The sequence below is a fragment of the Sciurus carolinensis genome, chromosome 3 (assembly GCF_902686445.1).
Source record: "Sciurus carolinensis chromosome 3, mSciCar1.2, whole genome shotgun sequence".
NCBI classification, from domain to species: Eukaryota; Metazoa; Chordata; class Mammalia; order Rodentia; family Sciuridae; genus Sciurus; species Sciurus carolinensis.
This window is the reverse complement of record NC_062215.1, coordinates 14,480,396-14,505,726: the sequence shown is the minus strand read 5'-3', so window position 1 is coordinate 14,505,726 and position 25,331 is coordinate 14,480,396. Positions and strand designations below refer to the sequence as shown.

At 42.7% G+C, this 25,331-nt stretch overlaps 2 protein-coding genes and 2 non-coding genes across 6 annotated transcripts in view; 2 read left to right on the top strand and 2 right to left on the bottom strand.

Annotated features, from left to right (window-relative positions):
* Positions 1–5,448, bottom strand: part of Ern1 (endoplasmic reticulum to nucleus signaling 1) — a 78,328-nt gene extending 72,880 nt beyond the window's left edge. Inside the window, exon 1 of one of the 2 annotated variants that reach the window (XM_047544857.1) lies at positions 5,207–5,448. In XM_047544857.1, the coding sequence (XP_047400813.1) occupies positions 5,207–5,263 (57 nt within the window). In that variant the 5' untranslated portion in view covers positions 5,264–5,448. The remainder of the gene's footprint in view (positions 1–5,206) is intronic. The other variant, XM_047544856.1, reaches the window with a different exon arrangement.
* A 15,278-nt stretch (positions 5,449–20,726) lies between these two features.
* Positions 20,727–20,796, top strand: LOC124981540 (small nucleolar RNA SNORD104). The gene has a single exon (XR_007108050.1). It is a non-coding gene; the product is annotated as a small nucleolar RNA SNORD104 (small nucleolar RNA).
* Positions 20,797–21,001: 205 nt separating this feature from the next.
* Positions 21,002–21,133, top strand: LOC124981567 (small nucleolar RNA SNORA76). The gene has a single exon (XR_007108073.1). It is a non-coding gene; the product is annotated as a small nucleolar RNA SNORA76 (small nucleolar RNA).
* A 2,343-nt stretch (positions 21,134–23,476) lies between these two features.
* Tex2 (testis expressed 2) overlaps positions 23,477–25,331 on the bottom strand; it is a 105,441-nt gene continuing 103,586 nt past the window's right edge. For both annotated transcript variants that reach the window (XM_047545068.1, XM_047545069.1), the window contains exon 12: positions 23,477–23,927. In XM_047545068.1, coding sequence (XP_047401024.1) covers positions 23,805–23,927 — 123 coding nt within the window. In that variant the 3' untranslated portion in view covers positions 23,477–23,804. The remainder of the gene's footprint in view (positions 23,928–25,331) is intronic.

Genomic DNA, 25,331 nt, shown 5'->3' with positions numbered 1-25,331 from the left:
TTGAAGAAAAAAAATAATAAGTTACCATTTTATACCAACTAGGATGGCTACAATAAAAAAAGACAATAAGTGTTGGTGAGGACATGAGACATTGGAACGCTATAAAACAGCATAGCTGCTTTTTGAAAAGTCTGACAGTTCCTTGAAACATTAAACTTGAAACATTAAACACAGACTTACCAGATGACCCAGCAATTCCATCCCAGGTACTGACCCAGAAATTTCACTCCAAGAAAAGTAAAAATGTATGTGAATTCAAAAACTTGTACATAGCCAGGTGCAGTGGCACGCGCTTAAAATCCCAGTGACTCAGGAGGCTGAGGCAGGAGATCCTAAGTTCAAGGCTAGCCTCAAAAATTTAATGAGGCTCTAAGCAACTTATCTCAGTGGTAAAGCACCCTGGGTTTAATCCCCAGTATAAAACAACAAACTTGTACACATATGTGCTTAGTAGCATTATCTATAAAAGCTAAAAAAGTAGAAATAACCCAATGTTCACCAACTGATAATGGACTAACAAAATGTGGCATATCCATATAATGGAATATTATACATCAAGAAAAAGGAATTAAGTACTGGCACATGCTACAACATGGATGAGCTTTGAGAACCTGATGCAAGATGAAAGTCAGTTTTAAAAGATCACATATTGTATGATTCTGTTCATATGAAATGTCCACAACGGGTGGTAATGTATAGAGATTGAAAATAGATTAGTGCTTGCTAGAAGATAGGAGGTTTGGGGGGAAACAGGAGTGGTAGCTAATGGGCACAAGATTTCTGGGATGATGATAACATTCTAAAACACATTGTGGTGATGTTTGTATAATTCTGTGAATATATTAAAAAACCACTGATTTAAACATTTTTAAATGAGTGGATTGTGATGATGGTTCAGTTATGTCTCCATAAAGTTGCTGAAAATATTAACAGAGGTAATGTTTGGGTAGTAGGACTATAGGAGAGTTTTTTGTTTTGTTTAATTTAGGTTTATCTATCCTAACTTTTCAATAATGAATATGATTACTTTAAGAGATCTTTTAAGAAACCTTCCCACGTTATCATAAAGAAAGCATCAAACATAGAAAAATTTTTGAAAGTTAAAAAGGAAGTACGCCTTTCCTTATAACTATGGAAAACTGGTAACAATCCTTATGACACAGCAGGGCAAATGCTCGGCAAAGCATGGTTTATTCCCACATCAATCCCAATGTTAGGACCCCATTCCCCAAGCTGGGCTGGGCACAGAAGCTCAAATGCTTTTACATTGATGATGGTTTACTAACGTGCTACCAAAGCAGCAAATGTATGGCATAATTCCAGAATGTTATAAGAAACATTCTGGGGGTGGGGGAGGAACACATATTTTTATTTGTATGTGAACAAAGATCATAGATAATAAGAAGTGATACAGAGCCTAAAACTAACTTTTAAATTTTTAAAACTTTTAAAATTTTTAAATTTTAAAAAAAGAATGTAATCAATGACCTTATGATTATTACTATTATTCTGAACTTAGGGCCTCGCTCGTGCTGGGCAAGCGCTCTGCCACTGTGCCACATCCCAGTCCTGATTACTATTTAAGTTCTGCTTTCTATACCTGGTCTGCTGTACTCATCTGAATATCTCTGCATTGTGTTGCTCTGAGGTAGAGAAGTCTGACACCAAACATAGAATGTGGATAAAGATAAAGATAGGAAACAATCTTCAGCTTCTGGGAAATATATCCAACCAGCATGTTTATTATTCACAGACTATGATTCATCATCCCTATTTTTTTAAGCCAGCTTCATACTGTAATCATATTGCTAGGTTACAGGCCCCCAAGTTATTTGAAAATAATAAAAGTCGAAATCAATTAAAAGGACACATTACGCTAAAACCCTATATCATTTCTTTCAATTTTTTAAAATAATTTTTTAGTTTTTGATGGACCTTTATTGTATTCATTCATTTATATATGGTGCCGAGAACCCAGTGCCTCACACATGCTAGGCAAGCACTCTACCACTGAGCCACAACCCCAGGGCCCTATATTATTTCTTTAAGAAGAATGTTTGATCACTACAAAACAATCAAAATATTGGATGTACAGATTACCTCGGATCTTGAAACCAAAGAGGGTTCCAATGAAAACAACATAATTATCCAATGATTCTTCATGGAGAAATGGAATTAAAAAAACCCAAGGCAAACAAATAACCACATCCCCTAGCTCATGCAGGTAATACTATTCTATCCAGGCAACATGAAGAAACCTTCAAGAAGCTCACTGGATTTATATTCAGGAATATGGTATATCATTGAACTTTCTTAAGAGGAACTCTCAGAGCTATGCTCTGAAAAGCTATACTATGGCAGAAAGATGAGTGGCGGGGAGAATCAATGTGCACGACTACAGTACTAATAACACAAACTAATGGAACTAATGGAACATTCTACTCATGGCCAAGGTATAAACAGCCCAGGATTGCCTATTAGGATAATTCATGCAGATAAATGATAAGCAAGGACATTTCTAGTTAAGACTCATCTCTCAGATGTACACTGTGTTTCTGTGCACACATGGTCCTCAGTTCTCAGCGACTCTTTTACCCCTATCTCTAACCAAAGTACTGGCTAAATAAATTTGATATATTTTAGCTAAAAAAAAGTATTTGGCTTCACATGCTACCAATCTTTTTAGAAATTAATAAAATGGCACCAAAACATTATAAAATGAGGATTATGACAGTGATGATGTCACACTACCAACACCAGGTCTAGGAATGAAGTGGGAAAAAAAAAGACAGCCTCAAGTGCTTAATAATACCAATGTTATTGCAATTTTGGATCTGAAAGCCTTGAGTCTCAACCAACAATGAATTAATGCCTGGCTCAATTAGAGATACACTGAAGGAAAAATCACAGTATTGCCTCCAATATATCAGTCACATCATCAATCAAAAAGAAATATCATTTAAAAATATCCTGCAGAAGCACAGCATAACATTCAAAAAGTGATGACTTCAGCAGGGCACGGTGGTGCACACAATGTAATCCCAGAGACTTGGGAGACTGAGGCAGGAGAACTGGAAGCTCCAGGCCAGCCTCAGGGATTAAGTGAAGCCCTAAGCAACTTAATGAGATCCTGTCTCAAAATAAAAAATGAAAAGGGCTGGGGATATAGATCAGTGGTAAGCCGCTCCAGCTTTCAATCCCCAATACCAAAAAAAAAAAGAAAGAAAGAAAAAAAAGTGATGACTTTGAGTATAAAAGGCAATCTGATGGAGAAGGAAAGAGAATGAACATTTATTATCCATTAGGTCCAAGGTGCCTTCTTTCACACATTAGTTACGACTGTTTCATGTATCAGGAAACCAAGTTCCTAAAAAGTAAAATAACTTACCTGAGGGCACGGCTAGCAAGTGACCAGTCAGAACTCAGGTTTGTTTTTACAGTCACTGTGTCCTGTACAACATGACTGCTACCTAGTTTAAGTAGAAACTGTTATAAACTCCACTTAGAATTTTAACACTATGTTTGGGGGGGGTCAAAACTTTTACTGCAATAAAATTCTGGGAGTGAAATCCTGACCTTTCACCTAAAAAGCAGTACAGTGAAACAAAACTTTTTGATAAGGGCTTGAAATATTTTACCCTGAGAAGTATGGATTTCTAAATACAACTTGGAAATATTTACATGAACTAAAACTATAGTCCCAGCCAAAGCTAAATAGTTACTTTTGGCTCCTTAATCTAAGTCACTCAAAAACTAAAACACTACAATCTAGGGAAAAAATAGCAAATGTGAAGACAAGAAACTACATACACCTAGGTCCTGACAATATGAAATAATCGATTTCCATGTTAAATGTTTCGTCACACTGTTTATACTCTTACTTGTGAACAATAATCTGCTAATCCAAGGTGCAGTGTTCAAGTTTAAACCTTGACCTTAGCTCTGAGTTGTGAAAGTGGATTTTCTAATGATAAAAAAACCCTTTAATTTATCAAACCCTTTAACTTATCGAAGTTTTATCAAGAAGAAAATGTAAGCCAATTTTCCTTTTAAAGAAACCTGAATTTGAAAATGGTGACCTTATTTATTACTTGGGCAGTTTCCAAATTCTTGTTACTCCAAGAACACAGACAATTATTTACCTAAAATGCATAAAAGTTCAAAGAGTTCACACTGGCTGGCCCGCAGGGTGGCACATGTCAATTCTCCACCTGGACACCTGGTACATGATATGCCATATTAAAAGGAACACGGTACCTTCAAAGAGGTCATTAAACAGAACCTGTACAAATGTGCCATACCCACATCCTGAACAATACGTTTTTTAAAAGGCACTCATTTCTTCCAACCAGAAGATATAAACCAAGTCTGCCCACAAAATGTCCTCCTCGGTCACGGTGCCCATGTCCACAGCCTGAGTGAAGGTCGTAAATAGTTAAATAAACACAAACCGGGCCCTGTCATTATTCTCCAGGAAAAAAAAAAAAAAATGGGAAGACGTTTCTGTTGAACCCACAGTGCTCTCACGTGAGGAGACAGTTTTTGGTATACATAGTTGGCTTCATCTCTGGCCCACGGGGGTCTTAAGAGAGTCCAGTTCCCACTGCTTGACTTGCTTAACGAAGCCTTGGCGCACAAAAGGAAGCCTCCTACCTCCGAATACCGAGAAACCTGCAGGGCAGGTAAGCAGAATCCAGCCCTTGGGTGAAAATGCTTCCCCACTCGCTGCTGCATTCGCTTCCCAAAGTCGCATTTTTAAAAGTTCAAACAAGGATTCGAAACTCAAGTCATCCCCTTCCCCTCGATTACAGGGCCCTCTCCGTCCTTCGGCGGTCACCGCCTGGCAGAGCTGGCGCCCACCTGTGGGGAGGGTCCGGCAGGTGGGCGGCCTGCTGGAGACAGCCCCAAGTTCGCCCCGGCCCCCCGGCCCCGGGAGCCGCTGCCGGTGACAGCCGCGCTGGCCCCAGAGGCCGGTGGGGTGGCGGACTCCTCGGCGTGGCCACGGCTGACCACGACTCCCGCCGGGAAAGCGCTCGCGGCCCGGCGCCGCCTCCCACGCCCGGGCCACGACTCAGCTGGACGCACGGCCTCGGGCCACCGCGGCTCCACGGCTCGGATTCCAGCCCCGGTGACCGCGCGACCCTCCCCCGGTCACAGCCCGGCTCGCCGCGGGCTGTCCCCACCGCCGCGCTCCCTGGTCACTCACCCTGGGGCCGGGCAATAGCAGCGCCAGCAGCAGCAGCAACAGCCGCCAGGCCGGCATGGCGGGGACTGGGCCCTGGCTCCCGGCCCGGCCGGCCGGCTCCAGGGGCGGTGCGGACGGAGGACTGGGCGGGGGCGCCGCGACGACAGCGCGGCAGCGGCCGAGCCACAGCGGACGCAGAGCTGACTAGGCGGCGGCGGCACCCCATTCCGGGCCCTATAAGCGCCGGGTGCCGCCACTTCTTCCGGTCGGGGCGGGGCCCCGGGGCGGACCCTAGGCGGGCCCTGAGCAGGGGCGGGCCCAATGCCGGGAGGGGCGGGCCGAATGTAGTCTTGGGGCGTGGCCTAAGGCGGGGCTAAACGGGAGGGCGGGGCTGCGGGCGGAGCTAGCTGCCGGCTGGCTGTCTCGGGTCGCTGGGCCACGGCTGCTGAAGAGAAGGACCGGTTCTTGGTGTCCGGCGTTAGGAGGGTCGGGCTGTCGAGGCGAGAAGCTTGTCTGATGGCGGGGGAAACTGGCAACGCCCAGTCCTCCGGGCGACCCTACTAACCCTGCCTAGGGACCGCAGCGTCAGACTTCATCAGGAGAAAGGCCCGGACAGCGGCGGCTCGGTGTACCCAGAAGCCCACTCTTCATCTTTATGGGCGAGAATAGCTGGCAGGGTAATCCAGCAGACACACGCTTCTGTCCTACCCTACAGTCACAGAGTTTACTGCAGAGGGTCCGCAACAGCTTTGCCTCATCCAGCCGAAAAAGATCCATTCCTTGGGGCCTTCTTTCTTTCTTCCCGTTCTTTGCTCTCAAGAATTCCCCACAAATTGCATCCAGCAGCCATTATTTCCCTTTGGAATGACCCATGGCCAGGTCATTCACTAAAAATTATAGGACGAAAACTATATGGGATACTTGAGTCTTGTGTGTTTGTTTATGGGACGTTTGTAGACGTGACCTTGTTAAAGCTTGACCTCGTGAAGCTTGAGATGACATGTGTCACAACTCATTGCAGGGAGTGGGTGGGTTGAGGACTCCTACAGGTCTAGTTGAGGGTTGTGGGCTATTAATCAGAATTAAAGAGCCCAGCAGCTGCTTGGTCACTAGGTCCCAAGCTGCCTTCCACTGAGCTGGGATGGGAAGAAGGACATATTACTTGTAATAAGATTTGAAGTACAAGGAAAAGAATCTTACAGATTATCCTAGAAGGAAAGCAAAAAGGAGTACTAACTTTTCTTATTTTTCCTGACTTGCTCAGATGACAGACTTAAGATCTTTTTTTCAGATTTGGGGGAGGGTGGAAGTAAGCAATGCTAGAAAAAAATGGTAAAGAAGTAGCTGAGGACTGACCAAGTGGCTGGTCTGTATGCACTGTGGGTTAACCTACCCAACTATAACAGACAGGGAAATGATCACAGGAGGCCCAAATCCTGTGGAGTTCCCCATTCCCAACCCCTAACTTGGATCACAGCTAATATACTAATCCTACCCAGGCTGGAGAATCCAATACACCAGTTTAAGAGACAAACTTAGCAACTGTGAAAGCAGGAGAAACATTTGAGAAGTGTTACTGACATGTCTAAATGCAGAGAGGTTAGAGATAGGCAGAGAGAAGTTGGTGAAACACCCTCAGCACTCCTGAGTATGGTAGCCAGGTAGCCAGGGAGGAGCCTACAGCCTTTAAATGGAGGAACTCTTACATGACTACCTGGACAGATGTAAAGTGACAATAAGACCTATAAGACCATGTGCTTGAGTTAAAAAAGCAGCTTGACTGAAAAACTTGGCTTTCACATCCCTTCTTTGGTGTATTTTCTCAAACAGTAGAGAAAGTCTGGTAGGAGAACTTGCTGTGCTGGAAACCTAGCAGACCTTTGACAATTCAAAATGTCACTGTGACCCTGTAAATGCAGCAGATGAAACACAAAGGGGTATGCTGACCTCAATCTGACTCATAAATCAATTTTACAGATCCTGGAAACAAACAAAAATCATCCAAGGAACCTGGGCCAGGTAGGAATATTTGTCCTGTATTTACTTGGACCAAATCCCTAGGCCTTAATTGCACTGTAACATGTTCTCAGAATTTCTTATGCACCACGAGTTGGTTCTTAGGCTTAACCAGTCCACATGCTTCATGAACTTCTTCCCTTGATTGGCAGTTCAGACTGATAAGCACTGGTTTTATTTATGGTGGTGTTGCCCATAATCTTGCTCTTCAGACAAGTACTGCTTTGGACAACTTTTTACTTCTGATAAGACAAAAGCTGGCATGACTGATAAATACAGAAATGAAAATATTTGTAGGGTGCCTATGAAATGGACTTGCCCTATTAAAGACCCAAAAATGGAGCCAGATATGGTGGCGAACATCAGTAATCCCAGCTACTTGGAAGTTGAGGGAGGAGGATTGCAAGTTTGAGGCCAGTCTCAGCGACTTATCAAAATTTTAAAAAGTGTTGGGGATGTAGCTCAGTGGTAGAGTACCCCTGGATTCAGGCCCCACTTCAGAAACAGAAACACTGAAAATGGACAGAATGAACTTTCTGGATTTAAATAGTATCCACTAATTAGGGCCAAGGTCATGGTCTTAGTGTAAAATAAACCCTCTTTTGCCACCATGGAAAAAAATACATATATGCATTAGCTTCAACAAGGACTGTAGCAGGATCTATATGTCAGGGAAGCGGGAGAAAGGGAGTTAGCAAGATCTTATTTCACTTCTCCTTAAAGCAGTGGTTCCCAAAGTTGGAGAGCTTTTAAAAAAAACAGGTTTCTAACACATTTTCATGGTCCTTTTCCTTACTGATTCAGAATATCCAGGTAGCAGAGCCCAAAAACCTGTGTTTCTGCAGGTAACTGAGGGACTCCAGTTCATGATAATTCCTGTGACCATTAATCTTCCTTGTTTATCAAATGTTGCCCTCTAGTGGAAGAAGTTATGAACTCGACTTGAAAGTTTGTGCCTCTTTCATTTGTGTTTAAAAATTTCCTTTTACAATTGTCAGGTTGACTGCCAGATAGCTATTTAGTAAGCTAGGAGCTACTTTTGAAGAAGGGGACTTGGAAGAAAAAGTTCCCAAATCCAGAAAGGGAGATTATATATCAAAGCTTGAGTAAGTCTCCAGGGAATAACATCTTCATAAGCAGAGTTTGTTTTTTAGTGAACTCCCTGCTGCTGCTGTTTCCAAACAGATTTGAATTCACAGGAATAATGGGATAAATAAAACAATGACCCAGGAGGCAGTCTGTAGTAGCAAGCTAAATTTTTGTCTCCTTTCTGTTCTATTGTGGTTTTCTTTGTTTCGGTTTTGTTTTGTCTTGTTTTTTTCTGGTACCAGGGATTGAACCCAGGGGCACTTAACCACTGAACCACATCCCCAGCCCTTTTTAATATTTTATTTAGAAACAGGGTACTTGCTGAATTGCTTAGGGCCTCACTAAGTTGCTGAGGCTGGCTTTGAACTTGTGATCCTCCTACCTCAGCTTCCTGAGTCGCTGGGATTATAGGCATGCACCACCATGCCAGACTCAATTCTAATATTTAAGGGAAGTTTTAAAAGCTACAGTCACTGGAAGTAGTTTGGTTCTTAGGGAAATAGAATTTTGGCTCTTCCTGTTCAAGGATGACTGAATTTGAAAATATTGTAATTCTCATTCGCAGAACTTCTCTTTACAGACTCATATTCACTATGGTACACATTTTCTTACATTGCAAAAGTGATCATTTCTTATTATCAAGGTGACTATTGACCGTTGCTGTTGACTGGAAATGTGCAAATACCTGCTATACGGGGTCATCTTGCACAACTCTTCTGTGGTTACATGTCATTAGCCCCCTTTTGCAGATACACTAAAATTGAGAAATGTGAACAGCTTGGTGGATAACACACAACTATAAACAGACACAACCTGGATTAGAAACCAGAGATCCTGGGCTGGAGATATAGTTCATTTGGTACAGTACTTGTCTTGCAAGCCGAAGTCCCTGAGTTTCAATCCCCAGCACCACTGAAAAAAAAAAAAAAAAGAAAAAAAAAAAAAAAAAAAGTCAGAGACCTATTTAACTTTGGAGTCTTCTGAGTTAACCCTAGACACTCTAACATGTTCCACCATTAACTGACTGTTATTTTTGCCTCTCTCAACAGCATTATGACAAGGTATGATTTAGGTATGTACTTAGACAATAGTCCAGGCTGGCATTTTTGTGGAACATAGTCATCCCCCCATATCTGTGAGGGATTGGTTTCAGGACACCCCTGCCCCTGCAAATACAAAAATTCCAGGATGCTTAAGTTCCTTATATGAAATGGCATAGCATTTGCATATATCCTACCCCCACCCTCCTGTATACTTTTAACAATCTCTAGATCACTAATAATACATAATAAAATATAAACGCTATGTCAATAGTTGTTATACTGTATTGTTTGGGGATTAATGACAAAAAAAAAAAAACTGTCCATGTTCGGTACAACTGCAGATCTTTCCCAAATATTTTCTATCCACACTTGGTTGAATCCATGGGTATGGAACTCATGGATAGGAAGAGCAGACTGTACTAATAATAACCAAAAGTTTGAACATGTGGTGGTAAGGGACACTGCCATCTGCCTGAGAATAGTGAACTTCCCCCTGCTTCCTCTAAGGGCTAATTCAGGCTTATCCTGACAAGTTATTCGTTCACTAGCTTCTGAGCGGTTGTGTTTCACACCCATTTATGCAAAGTCTAAATGTTATGTGGCAAAGTGTTCAAAGTGCCACTAGTTTATATTAATAATCTCAGAGGGGCAATACAACATCAGTATGAAAATGGCCATCTTCTCAAAGTACCTCCACTTCCTCACTGCCTGTCCCTCCTAATCCCCTGGGGTCTGGACCATTTTTTTTTTTTTTTTTTTTTTTTTTTTTTTTTTTTGCAGTGCTGGGGATTGAACCCAGGGCCTTGTGCTTGGGAGGCAAGCACTCTACCCACTGAGCTATATCCCCAGCCCTGTCTGGCCTATTTCCATAGAACTCTCTGGAAACTTCCCTCAAATAACTCATAAACATTCTTCCTGTTATAAATCCTTTTATCCCCAGGCCTTTCTTCAATTCAGGTATGTTAATAATTCTTTCTTCTTGAACTTTTACATCTTAGATATTTTAATTCCTGGCTTTCCTTCTGTCTCCCTGTTCTTTTTCTTCCTTTCAGACTGAGTGGTTTTTGAGTTTTAATAAGTATGTCTTACATGTTCTCTTTCTCCTTTCTTTCCAGAAGAATTCATCCACCATATTTTATAGATAATTTAAATTTTTTTTTTTACTTGTTGATGGACCTTTATTTAATTTTATATGTGGTGCTGAGAATTGAACCCAGTGCTTCCCACATGCTAGGCAAGCGTTCCACCACTGAGCCACAACTCCAGCCCCATAGATAAATTTTAAAGCGGCATTAGGTGTGGTGGCACACATCTGTAATCCTAGTGGCTCAGGAGGCCGAGGCAAAGGGATGGCAAGTTCAAAGCCAGCCTCAGCAACTTGGTGAGGCCCTGAGCAACTTACAGAGACACTGTATCTAGATAATTTTTTTTTTTTAAGGGCTGGGAACGTGGCTCAGTCTTTAAGCACTCTTGAGTTCAATCCCTGTTTTGGGGGGAAAAAGCAAAAGGAGATTTTTGCCATAATTCAGTCAGCTTCTTCTTGCAGCTGAAGTTATCTTTACCCCCTACACGGTTGATTACCACTCATTCTTTTGTTCATGCATTCATTCTTTCAACCAATATCTTAGTACCAAGAATTGGTGTCGTAAGAGAATGTCAGGGAGCCTGCAAGTTGGTAAAGGTGATGGGACACTATGCACAGAAATGACCAAGGTACAAAGGTGACTGTGAAAGTGCAAGAAGGTGGGAATAAACTCAGAGAAACAGAACTATGTGGTCTAGCGACGGGTCTGGTAGAAGGATGAAGGTGGGATGGGTAGAGCGTGGAGGGCTTCATGGAGGCAGTGGTATCTTCTTCATGGAAGAAGGGATACACCTTTTGCCAGACAGAGGAAAGAACATTCTAAAGGGACAAGGAGGATCTGCACAAAGGCCTGGAGGAAGGGAAGCACTGGGGCTTCTTGTAAACTCAAACGACTCATCAGTGGCTTCTCCACAGAGGAGCAGTGGGAGGTGAAGCTGAGAGGGCAGGCAGGATGGGCCAGGGGCAGAGACCCCAAAGTCAGACTGGGTTTTCATTAGTAGGCAGCAGTGTGAGACAGAACTAAAGTGGAATGGGCATTTTTGACACCATTGGGAGGGTTGGGGACATAGCTCAGTTGGTAGAGTGCTTGCCTCACTTGCACTAAGGGCCTAGGTTCAATTCCCCAGCACCACAAAAAAAAAAAAAAAAAAAAAAAAAAAAAGACCATTAGGAAACAGTTAAAAAAAGATGGAGACAGGCTGTATGCAAGGCAGAATGGAAAGCATTTGACTAGAAATGGAGGCCAGCCTTGCAAGAGAGGCAGATATGCTGGATGGTATGAACACCTCCCCCAGCTGGGCCAACAATGTCAATTTTGGAGGTTGCTAGTTTCCAAAGATGGCTCTGAACTTTCTTCCCCTCCTATATGCACATACTGTTCTCATCACAAGGTAGCACTTATTTTTCTTCCTCTTGAATCTGGACTGTCTTATGACTGGCTTTGACCAGAAGTGACATTCTAGGACTTCACAGCTCAGGTCTTAAGAGGCTTAGCATTTCCATTTCCTTCCTCTTAGCGTACTTATTATTGAGGTGTTCCCTCTTGGAGCCTAGCTACCTTGATGGGAGGAGTCCAACCACACAGGAGGAGAATGGAGCTGGTCCAGTCAACAGCCACAGGGGCGTGCCATCTTGGATGCTCCAGCCCAGTTAAGCCCCCAGATTTCATTAGCCACCACATGGAGCAGAAAAGAAGTTCTTGGTAGAACATGGGGCCCACCTTTATTTGGTGTATGGGTAGGTTTGTACCCAATCTGTCTCCAACCACAGCCATGAAAAGACTCATTTCCTTTCTGGTGACAAAGCCTAGAGGTATGAGGCCCAAGAGCTGCCTCTGCCTTGTAGAAGAAAGAAATTCAAAAGAAGTTGACTAAGAAAAGCACAGATGCCATCAGAGGGCCCTGGATACTTTTGGGCTTTTGGTTCTAGGCTGAATCCAGACCAGCCTGCCTAGCTCTCCTTTTCTGGTCAACTAAACCCTCCCTTACCTCCCCTAGCTAGTTTGAGCTGAGTGCTCATCACTTAACCAGTAGACCGCAATTAAAATTCTGGTTCAGGATTTTCAAGAGGACTAAAAAGACACTTTATATGACCACACCTCACCCATGATCTATCCTCAGTAAAGGGTCGTACTTTTTTCCTTTCCTCTTCCTGATGCTCACCCATACCTCAGAGGGGAAAGAAAGAGATACAAAGTTCATAGTTGTAGGTGTTTCCCCCTCAGCTGTACTGTGGACTACTTGAAAATGGGACTGTTTTATTTGATTCCTGATTTCAGGGCTCAGACAGGATCACAACCAGAAAAGGGACTTTAAAAATGTGCATTGAATGACCAAATGATGAGACGCTGTGTTTGTGTGAGGCAGGAGGGAACTGGATAGACAGTTATGTTGAGGCAGAGAGGAGGGAAGTAGAGGGGAACCCCACAGGATGGGGTACATCTCTTCCACTCCTGGCCCTTCGAACTTCCATACAACACCTTCCCCAACCCATATGTACCCAGACCAGGTTGCATACGCTGGCCACCACGCTGGTGGGACAGTTGCTCCAGACAAGGTCTCCATCTTCTCCCATCTTTCATCCTCTTTTGCTTATGCTGCTCCTACAGCCCAGGACTCCTGCTCCACATGTTTTGGATCCCTCTAAGTTCAATGTTCTTCTTGATTCTCCTCTTCAAGTGTCAGACTTTGGATTTTTCTATATAATTTTTGGCGCAATCTACTATTTCAGGTTAGGAGTCCCTAGTGCCTCTCCTCCTGGTCCCTTGCTTGGTTCCTTGAGTGGTTCATGGGGTAAGGGATTAAGTTACCTTCCCTCAAGGGTGAAATGTGTGTGAATGTTAGATGTAGTCAAACTTCTCATGTGGAATAGTTTTGACTTAAATCGCAGGCAGCCTTCAGGAGGGACCAAGAACCTAACCTTAAAATCAAACTGCTGTGAGTTCAAACCCCATTTGGCCATTTATTAATTGTGCAAATGTAAACACATTGCTTAATCCAAGACTTGGTTCTCTGATTGTTCTGAGAATTTGAAGTAAACTATGTAAAATGCCTTATACAGTGTAGATATTCTATAATGAAGTTCTCCTTGGGGAGATGACTCTGGAGTGAGGCATGTCATATGAAGGACCTTGAACTTGATCAGACTACGTCACTTTCCTGCTTAAAACTCATCAGTGCCTTTCTTTGCTCTTAGAAAACCAGGGCCTTGGGCTGGGGAGATAGCTCAGTTGGTAGAGTGCTTGCCTTGTAAGCACAAGGCCCTGGGTTCAATCCCCAGCACCGCAAAAAAAAAAAAAAAAAAAAAAAAAAACCAGGGCCTTTACTGTGACCCTGTGTGAACAGCCCCGACCACATTCATTTCATATACCTCCTTTTCTTCATGCTCCAGCCAATCACCTTCTTTCAGTTCCGGAAAGAGCCGTGTTCCTCCCCGCTGTGGGCTTCCCATATCTAAGAGTAAGCAAAATCTATAATCTTCAATTTGTTTAAATTATTGCTCATAAACTGGGTGTGGTGGCACACATCTGTAATCCCAGTGACTGAGGAGGCTGAAGATTACAAGTTCTTGGCCAGCCTCAGCAACTTAACGAAACACTTTCTCAAAATAAAAAAAAATTTAAAAAGGCCTGGGATGTAGCTCAGTGGTAGAAAGTCCCTGGGTTCAATCCCAATACCAAAAAAAAAAAAAAAATTATTTTAAATTTCTGTTCATCAGGAATGTGTGTGCAGACGTTGGACTGTTCATGGAATGAGGTGGGGACAGGGAAGAAAAGTACCTTTCTGCTCTTTGTTCTTGACTTTGAAAAGTAGACTGTACCTTTAAAAATAAGCAATGTGTTCCCAATGGCTCAGGAGGCTGAAGCAGGAGGATCTTGAGTTCAAAGCCAGCCTCAGCAAAAGCGAGGTACTAAGCAATTCAGTGAGACCCTGTCTCTAAATAAAATATAAAATAGGGCTGGGGATGTGGCTCAGTGGTCGAGTGCCCCTGAGTTCAATCTCCAGTACTTGTCCCCCCCCACGATAAAATGCAATCTGGTGGATATACAAGTTGTTTTCTTGCACCCGTTTCCTTTATTCCCCTCCCTAAGATTCCCTGATTGTCATTTGGACACAGCCATTGTTTGCATGTGACCAACTTCCAGCTCCAGGAAGGGTCCAGAATAGGTCCACCAATTTAGCATTTTCTATTCATTCCCACAATGACTGGTTCAGAGGTGAGCCCATGAAGTTAGAAGTCTCCAGTGGACATGCGTATGAGGGAGCAGGGAGCCCAGGAGCTGCCTGGCCTGCTAAGGAAGAAGCCCACAGAGCCCATGGCACAGAGGGCAGAGTGGCAGAGTGGGGCTATGGGCCACGTCTTGCCTAGGGCCTGGCTCTTCTGAGTTTTTAGGTCATGTGAGCTGCTAAGTTATTTTATGGCTTAAACCAACTTGAGATGTGTTTTCTGTTACTTTAAATAAAAAAATTATGAGTAAGTTGCAAATTACCTTACAAAACTTGTCAGAAAGCTGGGATGGTTATACTGATATCAGACAAGCTGACTTTAGTACAAGGAATATTACCAAAGATGTAAAGACATCTCACAGTGCTAAAAGTATCTATTTATGAACAAAACGTAACAATCCTAAATGTGTAAATGCCTAAAAACAGAGCTTGAGAACACATGAAGAGAAAACTAACACAACTGATAGGCGAGAAAAAACAAACCCACAATTTATATTAGATTTTCATACTCTTTATCAATTTGCTTATAGAACAAGTAGGCAGAAACTAAACTTATAAGACATCATTTTTTCAACCTTGTACCCCTGACCTTTTTGGCCAATTTTTTTTTTTTTTTTTTTTTTTTTTTTTTAGTTGACCAGATAACTCTGTGTCGTGGGGACTACCCTGAGCACTGGGTGGTGTTCAGCGGCATCCCGGTCTCCACCTGCGTTCACTTCCTAGGACTGTCATGACAAAGTGCTGCACATTGAAAGCTTGAAACGACAAAAATTTATCCTTTCACAGCTCTGGAGGCCAAAAGTTGGAAATAAAAGCTCTGGCCAGGCCATACTCCCTGCAAAACCTTTAGGGGAGAATTCTCTTTTGCCTCTCCCGGTCCTGGGCATTCCTCAGCCTGTGGCAGCATTACTCACATCTCCTCTGTCCTCAAATGGCTGTCTACTTGTGCGTCTCCACGTCCAGATTTTCCTTTTTCTTTCTTTCTTTCTTTCTTTTTTTTTTTTTTTTTTGGTACCAGGGATTGAACCCAGGGATGTTTAACCACTGAACCACATCCCCAGCCCTTTTTAAAACTTTATTTAGAGACAGGGTCTTGCTGAGTTGCTAAGGTTGGCTTTGAACTTGTGATCCTCCTGGTTCAGCCTCTCCAGCTGCTGGGATTCCAAGTGTGCACCACCACACTTGGCTAAATTTTCCTCTTCTTATAAGGATGTCAGTCATATTGGACTAGGGGGTCATTCTAAGAAACCCATCTGTAAAGACCCTGTTTTAAAAGAAGATCACATTCACAGGTGATGGGAGTTAGGGCTTCAATCTTTCTTTTTGGAGGATACAGTTCCATCCACAACACTGCCCAATGGGGGTCAGGGGCACCCCTCCCAGTTGTGAAAAGCAGAAGTGTCTCCAGACATTCCCAGATGTCCCACAGGGGGCAAAACTGCTCCACCAAGAAGCAGAGCTACTGAAGATGTGAACAAAGCATCAGTTACCTTCGTCTGCTTGACACTCACAAACATTATAGCCAACAACAAAAGAATACACATTCTCTTCAAGTGCAAAATAGACCATGTGCTGGGCAGCAAAATATCTCATATGGCAGCTTTGGTTTGGATTGACCCCCCCCCCCCCCAAAGCTCCTGTTAATGCAGTAACACTCAGAGGTAAAACGATCACACTATGAGAACTGTAATCTAATCTAGCTTGAATGGATCAATTGGATGGTAACTATAGGCCAGTTGGGAGGGGCTGGACAGTGAGTCAAGGGGGTGTGCCCCAGAGTCAAGGGGGTGTTTCCCCCTCCCTTTCTCCTTCTGCTTCCTGACCCCCAGGAGCTGAGCAGCCTTCCTCCCCTGGGCCCTTCCTCCGTGATGTGCTGCCTCATCTTGGGCGCAGAGTATGAGTTAGCCATTTATAGATTGAGACCTCTGAAACGGTGAGCCCCAAATAAACTTTTCCTCTTCTAAGCTGTAGTCAGGTATTTTGGTCACAGTGATGCAGAAGTTGACTAAAATAGCAGCCAAGCTCCAAGAGGACTCCCCCGAATCCTTGCCCCCTGGTATTCATATCAGGGTTGATCTTTATGACCAACAGAATGAAGGAAGTGATGGGTGGGTCTTTCCCAAGACTGGATAGTAAAAGAAAAGCAAGAACAAGAAAAATGCAATGTTCAGAACAGTGATTTTCTTTGAGTGAGAGAGGGAGATAGAATCAGAAAGGTCAAGAAAAAAATGAGTTTCAAAGTTATCAATAATGTCATTTTTCTTAACTACGTGGTGGGTAGAAGGATGTTTATTAACATTCTTTAAACCATACAGAAACTTCATATGCACTTTCTTCTTTGTAGATACACTTCACAATAAAAATTTTACATGTAACTTTAAACACATATATTGGACTCAACCCTGTAATTCGACCATGAGTTCCATATAAAAGGACACACTGAAAACAAAGTATAGAAAGGTTAAAAATAAAGGGATAGGGCTGGGGTTGTAGTTCTATGATAGAGTGCTTGCCCAGCATGTGTGAGGCACTGGGTTTGATTCTCAGCACTACATATAAATAAATGAATAAATAAACAAATGTTTTAGTCAGTTTTTTTCGCTGCTGTGACTAAAAGACTCAACCAGAACAATTGTAGAGGAGGAAGAGTTTATTTGGGGTCTCATGGTTTCAGGGGTCTCAATCCATAGACAGCAGGCTCCATTCCTTGGGGCTTGAGGTGAGGCAGAACATCATGGTGGAAGAGTGTGGCCAAGGGAAGCAGCTCACATGATGATCAGAAAGCAGAGAGAGAGAGGCTCCACTCTCCACATACAAAATATATACCCCAAAGTGACTTCCTCCAGCCACACCCTACCACTTCAATTACCACTCTAAACCATAACAAGAAATATAATAAAGGTCCATCAACAACTAAAAAAAAAGGGGGGTGGAGTGGGTAAAGTTATATCAGATAAACATAAACGAAAAATACAAGTAGAGAGTCCTTTCATACCATAGATATATGTAATCCAATGATAGAAGTATTATCAGCCATGATCTTTATGAGCTAAACAGCCTAGCCACAAATATATAAAGTAAATAATATTAAAAATAATTTAAAAAATGACTGGAGCATAATTTTTCAATTTTCTTTTAAAATTTCATACAGTAAAATTTTAGTAAACAGTTCTGTGAGGTTTTTTTCTTTTTGGGGTGCTGGGGATTGAATGCAGGGCTGTAGTACTTGTGAGGCAAATGTGATGAGGTGCAACTTAAGAACAGATCACTCACCACTCAGAAGTCCAATTTGAGAGTCTTTATTAAGCTGGCTGACTGACTGTCTCACACAATGCCTCAAAAAATGACTATTGGGAGAACAGCCCCAACCATAGAGTTGTAGGGGTTCTTATACCAAAAATCTCATTAGTCATAAGTGTCTGTTGCTATGATTTGAAATTACAAACTAACTTCATGAGATCATCAACAGAGGGGGAAGTGGGTCAAAATGACCCTTACCTAGGTACAAACTAAAGAATGGTTATTAACATCCACACAATGCACCGTTCACTTGGTGCATTGTTTAGGAGCAATAGGAATCAAAAGAGAGCAATTTTTCATGACATAAGAATTGTCATTTTGTATTGCTAAACATGTCATGCTAAGCAACTGAAGATGGGCACAGAAGTGGGGTGCGCCCAAGGGAGAAGCTTATTTCCTACATAACATGGAGTCTCAGAGCACAATGGAGTCTGGTCATTTCCCTTAGAGACTGGCCTAGAACATTCTCATGGAACCAGATCTGTCAGCCCATCACACAAGCACTCTACCAACTGAGCTATATCCCTGGCCCATTCTGTAAGTTTTGACAAAGGTATAAAGTCACATAAACACCACCACAGTCACGATGCAGATGCAGGATAGACAGTTCCGTCGTCCTCAGAAATGCTGTCTACTAACTAAACACACACACATACAAACACACAGAGAGACATGAAATACCTCTAAAGCAGACGTGTTCGCACCCGCCTGTAATCCCAGCGATTTAGAAGGTTGAGGCAGGAGGATCACAAGTTCAAGGCCAGTCTCAGGAACTTGTGAGATCCTCTCTCAAAATAAAATATAAAATGGACTGGAGATGTGCTTCAGTGGTAAAGTGCCCTTGGGTTCAATTCTCAGTACCAAAAAGAAATGCCTCCTGCTGTCCCCTTTTGTCAAATGCTCCACACATTCCCAATCCCTGAAAGTCCTTTGATCTATCCCCAATCTCTGTAGTCTTTTCCAAAATGTCACATAAATGGAATCTTATGGTCTTTTGAATTTGGCTCCTTTTACTCAGCATGCCTGAGAACACTCGATGCTGGGGCATCTATCAATAGTTCACTGCATTTTATTGCCAAGTAGCATTCAATTGTTCAGATGTACCACAACCTGCCTTTCCATTTACTCCTTCAAGGGCACTTGAGTTCTCCCTGTTTGGGGGGGATTATGAATAATGTTGCTATAAACATTTATGTTTAGAGATTCTGTGTGAACGTGCTTTCATTTCTCTTGGGTAAATACCCAGGGACCAATGGGTCACATAGTGTGTTTGACTTTATAAAAAACTGTCCAACTTCTTTTCAGAAATGGCCATTTTGCACTCCCAAACAGCAGCTTTTGGTAAAGCATAATCTTAACACATCAGTGTAAGTAAATGACAGCATGCACACTTCCAATCAAATACACAGTACACAAAGATTTTGACAATGTTAGAATTACAACACAGCTATCGCTGAATCAATACTTCATAACATTTTTGCATAAGACAGTTTTCACATCTTCATTTTGAGAATCTGTGGAAGGCTTATATATTCCAATGTAGAAACTGTACCACAAGGTAATAAATATTGCAATAACAAAAGTTTAAACCACAACAGAAAATAATCATTGTTAGGTGGGAATTTGGTCGACTCCATGAGGGAGACAGGAGCAACTGAGGTAAAGGGTGCCACACGGTGACCAATCAAAACCGCAGGAAAACTCCGTTGACCCTTATCTCTACCTATCACTCAGCAGTAGCCCCGCCCATTCCGGCCTATAAAGACCCTGGCAGCGAGGGCCGTCTGCGATTTTCTGCGGCTCCCTATCCTGATATGGGGTAGCTGGGGGTGCTGGGAATTTTGCCCAAGAGCCAAATTCCAATAAAGCTTGCTTCAGCCGCTTTCAGTCTGATTTTATTTGGCCACTAGCCGTGCTCCCAAGCTTACAACCATCTAGAGGGTGCTTAACACTTGTCAAAATAACTACTGCTTTGAATCAAAGAGGAGTATTTTAAATTTAAAGATTACATAGAAAACAATGAAAATAAATGCCCCCATTCAACAGACTCACGGGCTGGAACGCTTTATTATAAGACAAAAAAAAAAAAAAAAAAAAAAAAAAAAAAAAACACGGTAATTTTTCCTTATTAAAAGGAAAAACCATTTCCAAGGAAAATGTACCTTTTATTTTTTATTTTGAAACAGAGTCTTGCCAAATTGTCTAGGCTGACCGAATTTCCGAGCCTCCTGCCTCAGCCCCCGGAGTGGTTGGGATGGCAGACCACCTCAGCCCCCGGAGTGGCTGGGATGGCGCCACCGCGCCCGGTACCAGGGAGTTTTGTTCACATTTACATCCCCCACTCCTAGCTCAGCTCTGGAACAGAATGTCTCAAACAATTTAGTCTCCTGTTTGTAAAGGTTTCTTTTGCGTACTGTAAAGGCAACGCTAATTGCAACTGGCGATCGTGATGTGGAAAAAAAATTAAGAATTCTAAGATTGTGCAACGCTCAAACTTTGATTCGCTTAGACGCCGAGCTCTATGGTGTGTGTGACCACTCTATACTCTGGAGGACCCAGCGAATATGCCCAATCATCAGACAACTTTACATGCACGTGGTCAGAGGTGTGGTTTTTCTATTGGCTAATAGCGGTAAAGCCCGCCCAACCACTTCCTGTACGCTCCTTTAAGTAAAAGCCACACGGACTTCTCAGTCTTTCGGGCTACAGCAAGGTGAGGTACTCTGTGTTTTTGCGGAGTGTGGTGGGGCAGGCCTGGGACGTGGGTGGGAGGCTGTCAGCCAGCCGTGATGACATTCCAATCAAAGCACGTGTTAGACTGCTGACGCGGGTGATGCGAACTGTAATCTGAGCCGGCTGTCGCGCGGCGGCGGGAGAGAAAGGACCGGCGGGTTCACAGCCTCTAACCCACTGCCGTTGCTCTTGCAGATCGGACCCTGTGGAGGACGTCGGATTTTATCCTTCATTATAGCGCTTCAGTACTACTTAATCTCCAATCCCCTCAATAAAATGGTTTGACCCCAGCGCCGGGGTGTGTGTGTGTGTGTGTCTCTGCGACGCGCTGCCTTTGAGCCCCTGCTGTGCCTGCGCGTGGCGCCGGGGGTCAGGCTGCAGCGCCAGAGCACGTGCTCGCGCATAACTGGGGCCGCCTGCCTCCCGCTGGCGGCCCTTTTAACCGCGAGCTACATGGCCACAGCCAGAATCGGCATCAGGCTGCTGGAAGTGGGCAGTTTAAAGGGAGGATTCAGTCCTTCCACCCAAAGGCGAAATGTCCTGGGAGATGACAGAGATGACCATAAGCTCCACTGCGTCAGTTGCATTCGTGCACACCCGTATTTTCCTCTTCCTTTCCCAAATTGAGCACAGTTGCTGCTCCACTAAATCCCAGGCTCTCAATGTGGGGTGAGATTAGCAAGTTTAGTTGCATAGTGTGGAATGGCAAGAGGAAACTGACAAAGGCCCTGAGGAACTGGATTTGATGGGAACTGGCTTTGGCCTGGACCTGAATTGAGGTTTAGTTTCTGGCGAAGGTGTGGTCGTGACATAAAACCCATGTAGGTAAGCGGCTTGATAAGATGCTGTGTGACAACAGTGGGCCTAAAATTTTGGGTAAGGTAATTGCCCCAGGTAACCTGAACACCTCAGGGTGACTGAAGATGCATTGTTTACAACTATGCACAACAGGTACCTAAAAGACTACACAACCTCTCAACCACGGTTCTGCTTTTGGGGAGATCTTGCTTACTGTGAATGCATCAGAGCTGAAGGGCAAAGATACTGGGTTCTCCAAATGTGGACTGAGGAGGAATGGCACCTACCTCAAGGATGTGATAAGGGCTCTTGCTTTGTTATAGGAGGCCATTGTTGGATTGAGCCACACAAGATTCCAACACCATACAATGCCATGTAATTGTACTGATGCTTTAGGGAAGCAGATCTGCACCAGTTTTTCCTGAAAACTTCCAGTATACCCGAGTTGTCACCAAAAATCCCCTCTGCTTTAACCTTTCAAAAGGTAACCAGCTGTTATGTTTCCTAGTTCCCATCTTTAAAAACCCACTGTTATGTTTGCTTCAGGAGAGAGCTCAAAATTGTAGAATGGAGGCTGCCTCAATTATAAATAAAAGTCAATCAGATCTATCTTTTGTTTTCTGATTTAAAAGGGATTGGCACAGTGACCATCCAGTAAATGAAAGCTGCTATTGCCAGATGAGGGCCCAAGTGCCCTGCATTCATTGTTTATTCTGTCCTTATCTAAACAGGATTTAGTAGAAATAACTTAGATGCTTATCTAGTATTTGACATGAGATATTTATTTTGTGAAACAATGCAAGCTATTGTAAGTCCCCACATACTATTTTTAAGTGCAATAGGGTACAGTCCTATAATCTCTTTACACAGTAGTGCATCTAGTCCTTTGCCTTCAGTTATTGCACAAAAATATAGACCAGTGAAAAAGACATGCGGACTCTGACAGGCAAATCAGCCTACACAACGAGAAATTAGAACAGTACACTGACTGGAATGGTCAAATAATTTAAGTCAAATGTTTTAATGGTGCAATAATCAAATAAGGGTTCAAATATATTTTTTCAATATATTAATTTCTTTAAAGTCATATTCAGGCAAGGTGCTGTTTAAAAAATCACTATTAGCTTTGTCCACAGATGTAAGTTATTAAAAGTTACCCAAGGTAATTTTGACATTGGATGCAGCTTTAAACAATAAAAAATTAAGTACTTTTCAAAGCAAATTATACAATTAAAGAGCCCCCAAACTTGTAAACTAAACATTATGACACAAATGCACAAAATTAAGTTGGCAACATTAAAGAAAGGTCACGTCTGTTTTGAGATATGTAGTGTTTAATGTTGAGCAAATGTTTGGTCTTGCCTCTTGAAATTTATAGAGCAGTTCTCTGGCCATGAGGAAGGAAACTGCCTACAAAACTCCCAAACCAGTTGGATTAGCAAAGCATTCAGATTCCTATATGAAGCTTCCTGGAGCACACAGGAAATGCCAGATGGAAAGAGCATGGCTCTGGCCTTCTGGCCCCACCCTATCTACACTAGGGAGAAACAAGTCATTGTGTGCACTGTTTGACATTGTCACATAAGCTCATGTCTCAAGAAAACAATCAGGATTAGAAGCAAGGTGATTGTACCTCATTGGTAAAGGCTTGGGATGGTTTGATCTCTTGGCTTTGCCTAATGTTCACATAAATCCCACTGTCCACCCCAGCCAAAAGTGTATTAGCGTGTGTGTTCTATGGCTACTTGCTTCCAAAATGCACATGAAGGAAAAAAAAAAAAAAAAAAGGTAAGTTGCTATGCCTGTCTCTTTACCACCAATGAAATGGCTCACAAAATTCCACTCCACACAATACCATGTTGACATTCTCAGTGGAGGGCTGCAATCGTGTACAAAGTGTAGAGTGAAAAAGTGTTCCATTGTGCACCAGCTGCCTGAGGAAAAGCTTTGGAGGAGTCGAGGAGGCAAGGGGAAGCCTTCCAGTTGAACAGCTTTGCTCTGAATGTGCTTGTTTGCTGCCACAAAAACTGGTAGACTTTTTTTTTTTTTTAAAAGCCACGGTGTGAGTCACTCAACTTCCGGACCCACCATGATTCTTCTCTCCTTTGCCAAATCAAAGCTTTGCAGCAGGCAATCCAGACCCTGTCACTGGATGCGGGGAATGACACCTCACAGTGGAATGGGCACCAGCAGGCAGAGGGCATAAGCAGTCCTTGAAGAGACGATAGCTGTGGCACAAGTAAAGGCCAGGACCACAGCACAGATGGCAGCCAAGAACCCCACACCTCGAGTTAGGTCTCATAATACTGGGAACGTCTCATCTTCACCCATCACAGCTGGTCGGCAGCCTCCACAGATGGGTCTTTCAGGAGGCAGGAAGTGGAGCGAGGGTCCATGGCTGAATGCATTATAGGAATATAAACATCATCCATGTTTGGCATGACAAAAACTTTCTGTAGGGAGATATTAAAGAATAGCCATGTGGAATAATGCTTTGTTAAGCTGGCCCCCTCCTTTGTTCTGATGATAATTTTAGATAAATTAAAAATATATGTATATATGAGAAAACTTTACCCACACATTCCAAACCAATTCCTCTACCATACTTTAATTTAGAAAAAGCTGAGGAATTATACCAGTGCATGAACAGAAGAACCCAATGTCAGTTCTGAAGCAGAAGCATCAGATAAAATAACACATTCAACAACATTAATTTAGGAGAACTAGATTAACTGCTGACGATATTTACAAATTATGTTCAGAACACATACTCCAAGTGAATTTATTTTTTATTCTAAATATCATCAACAAAACGTGAGCTTAGCTTTTTTTTAAAACCCAAACTACACAAAGCTATGTATGAAAGAAATCCTACTACAGTTACTACTCAATCAGTGATTGATGGTAATAGTTCTTTGCTTGTTTATAAAATAATTTTATACATGAATTTTGTCAATGCACTTGATCCTCAATAATACTCCTATAAAAGCACACAAAAAAGTGAAGTGCTGTTGGGGAATAACAGCTCTCCTTCCATTTTCCCGACTTGTCTCAAATACATCAGCCATCCCATCTCTGTCCTCTCTGCCCTTCTTTTGCTCCTTGAAGTTCAATACCCCTAAAAGGAATGACCCATCTAAATTCTCATGTAGGATCTAGGGATACAAAAGAAAGGAAAAAACTTGATGGCATGAGATTCTTTCCCCAAACTAGGTTCAAAGTACTTTCCCACTTGGTGATAATAGTAAGCCTTTTCAGAAATGGCTTACCAATTATATTTAATCTCTAGCTTTTATATAATAACATGGCTTTTGAAAAAACAGTAACTTAAAATATCTCATCATGAAAAGAATGTAGGTCTGCAGAAGGTGAAATTCATCAAAAAATAAACAAATTGTTTGCTAATTCACAAAAAACTTGAAATACAACTGTGCTTCAAATATCTGGTTAAGGTATAGCTCAGTTGTACAGCACTTGCTTAGGAGACCCTCGGTTTGATCTGCAACACCACAAAATCAAAATAAAATACAAATATCTGATCAAAATGTGGTGAGAATGGTTCATTCCAAGGCCTCACTCACATTGCATTACATCTGATGGCAGAATGCAGAAAGCAGGCATGGAGAATGAACTCTGGCTGGGCAAACTCCAAGGCTGTAGAAGATAATTGGAAGGGGGCCTGATTCCTCTTGGGCTCTCAGGGTACTTGGTCCCTGATACATGGAAGGGTTTCCACAAATGTTTGTTGAACTGAAAAAACTGAGCAAGCAGGGAGCTTGCTTCAGGGAACTTCCCTGAATGCAGCCAGGTGTTGTCAGCTGGTCAGTTCCAGACTTTACACGGGAAAGACAAAGTCC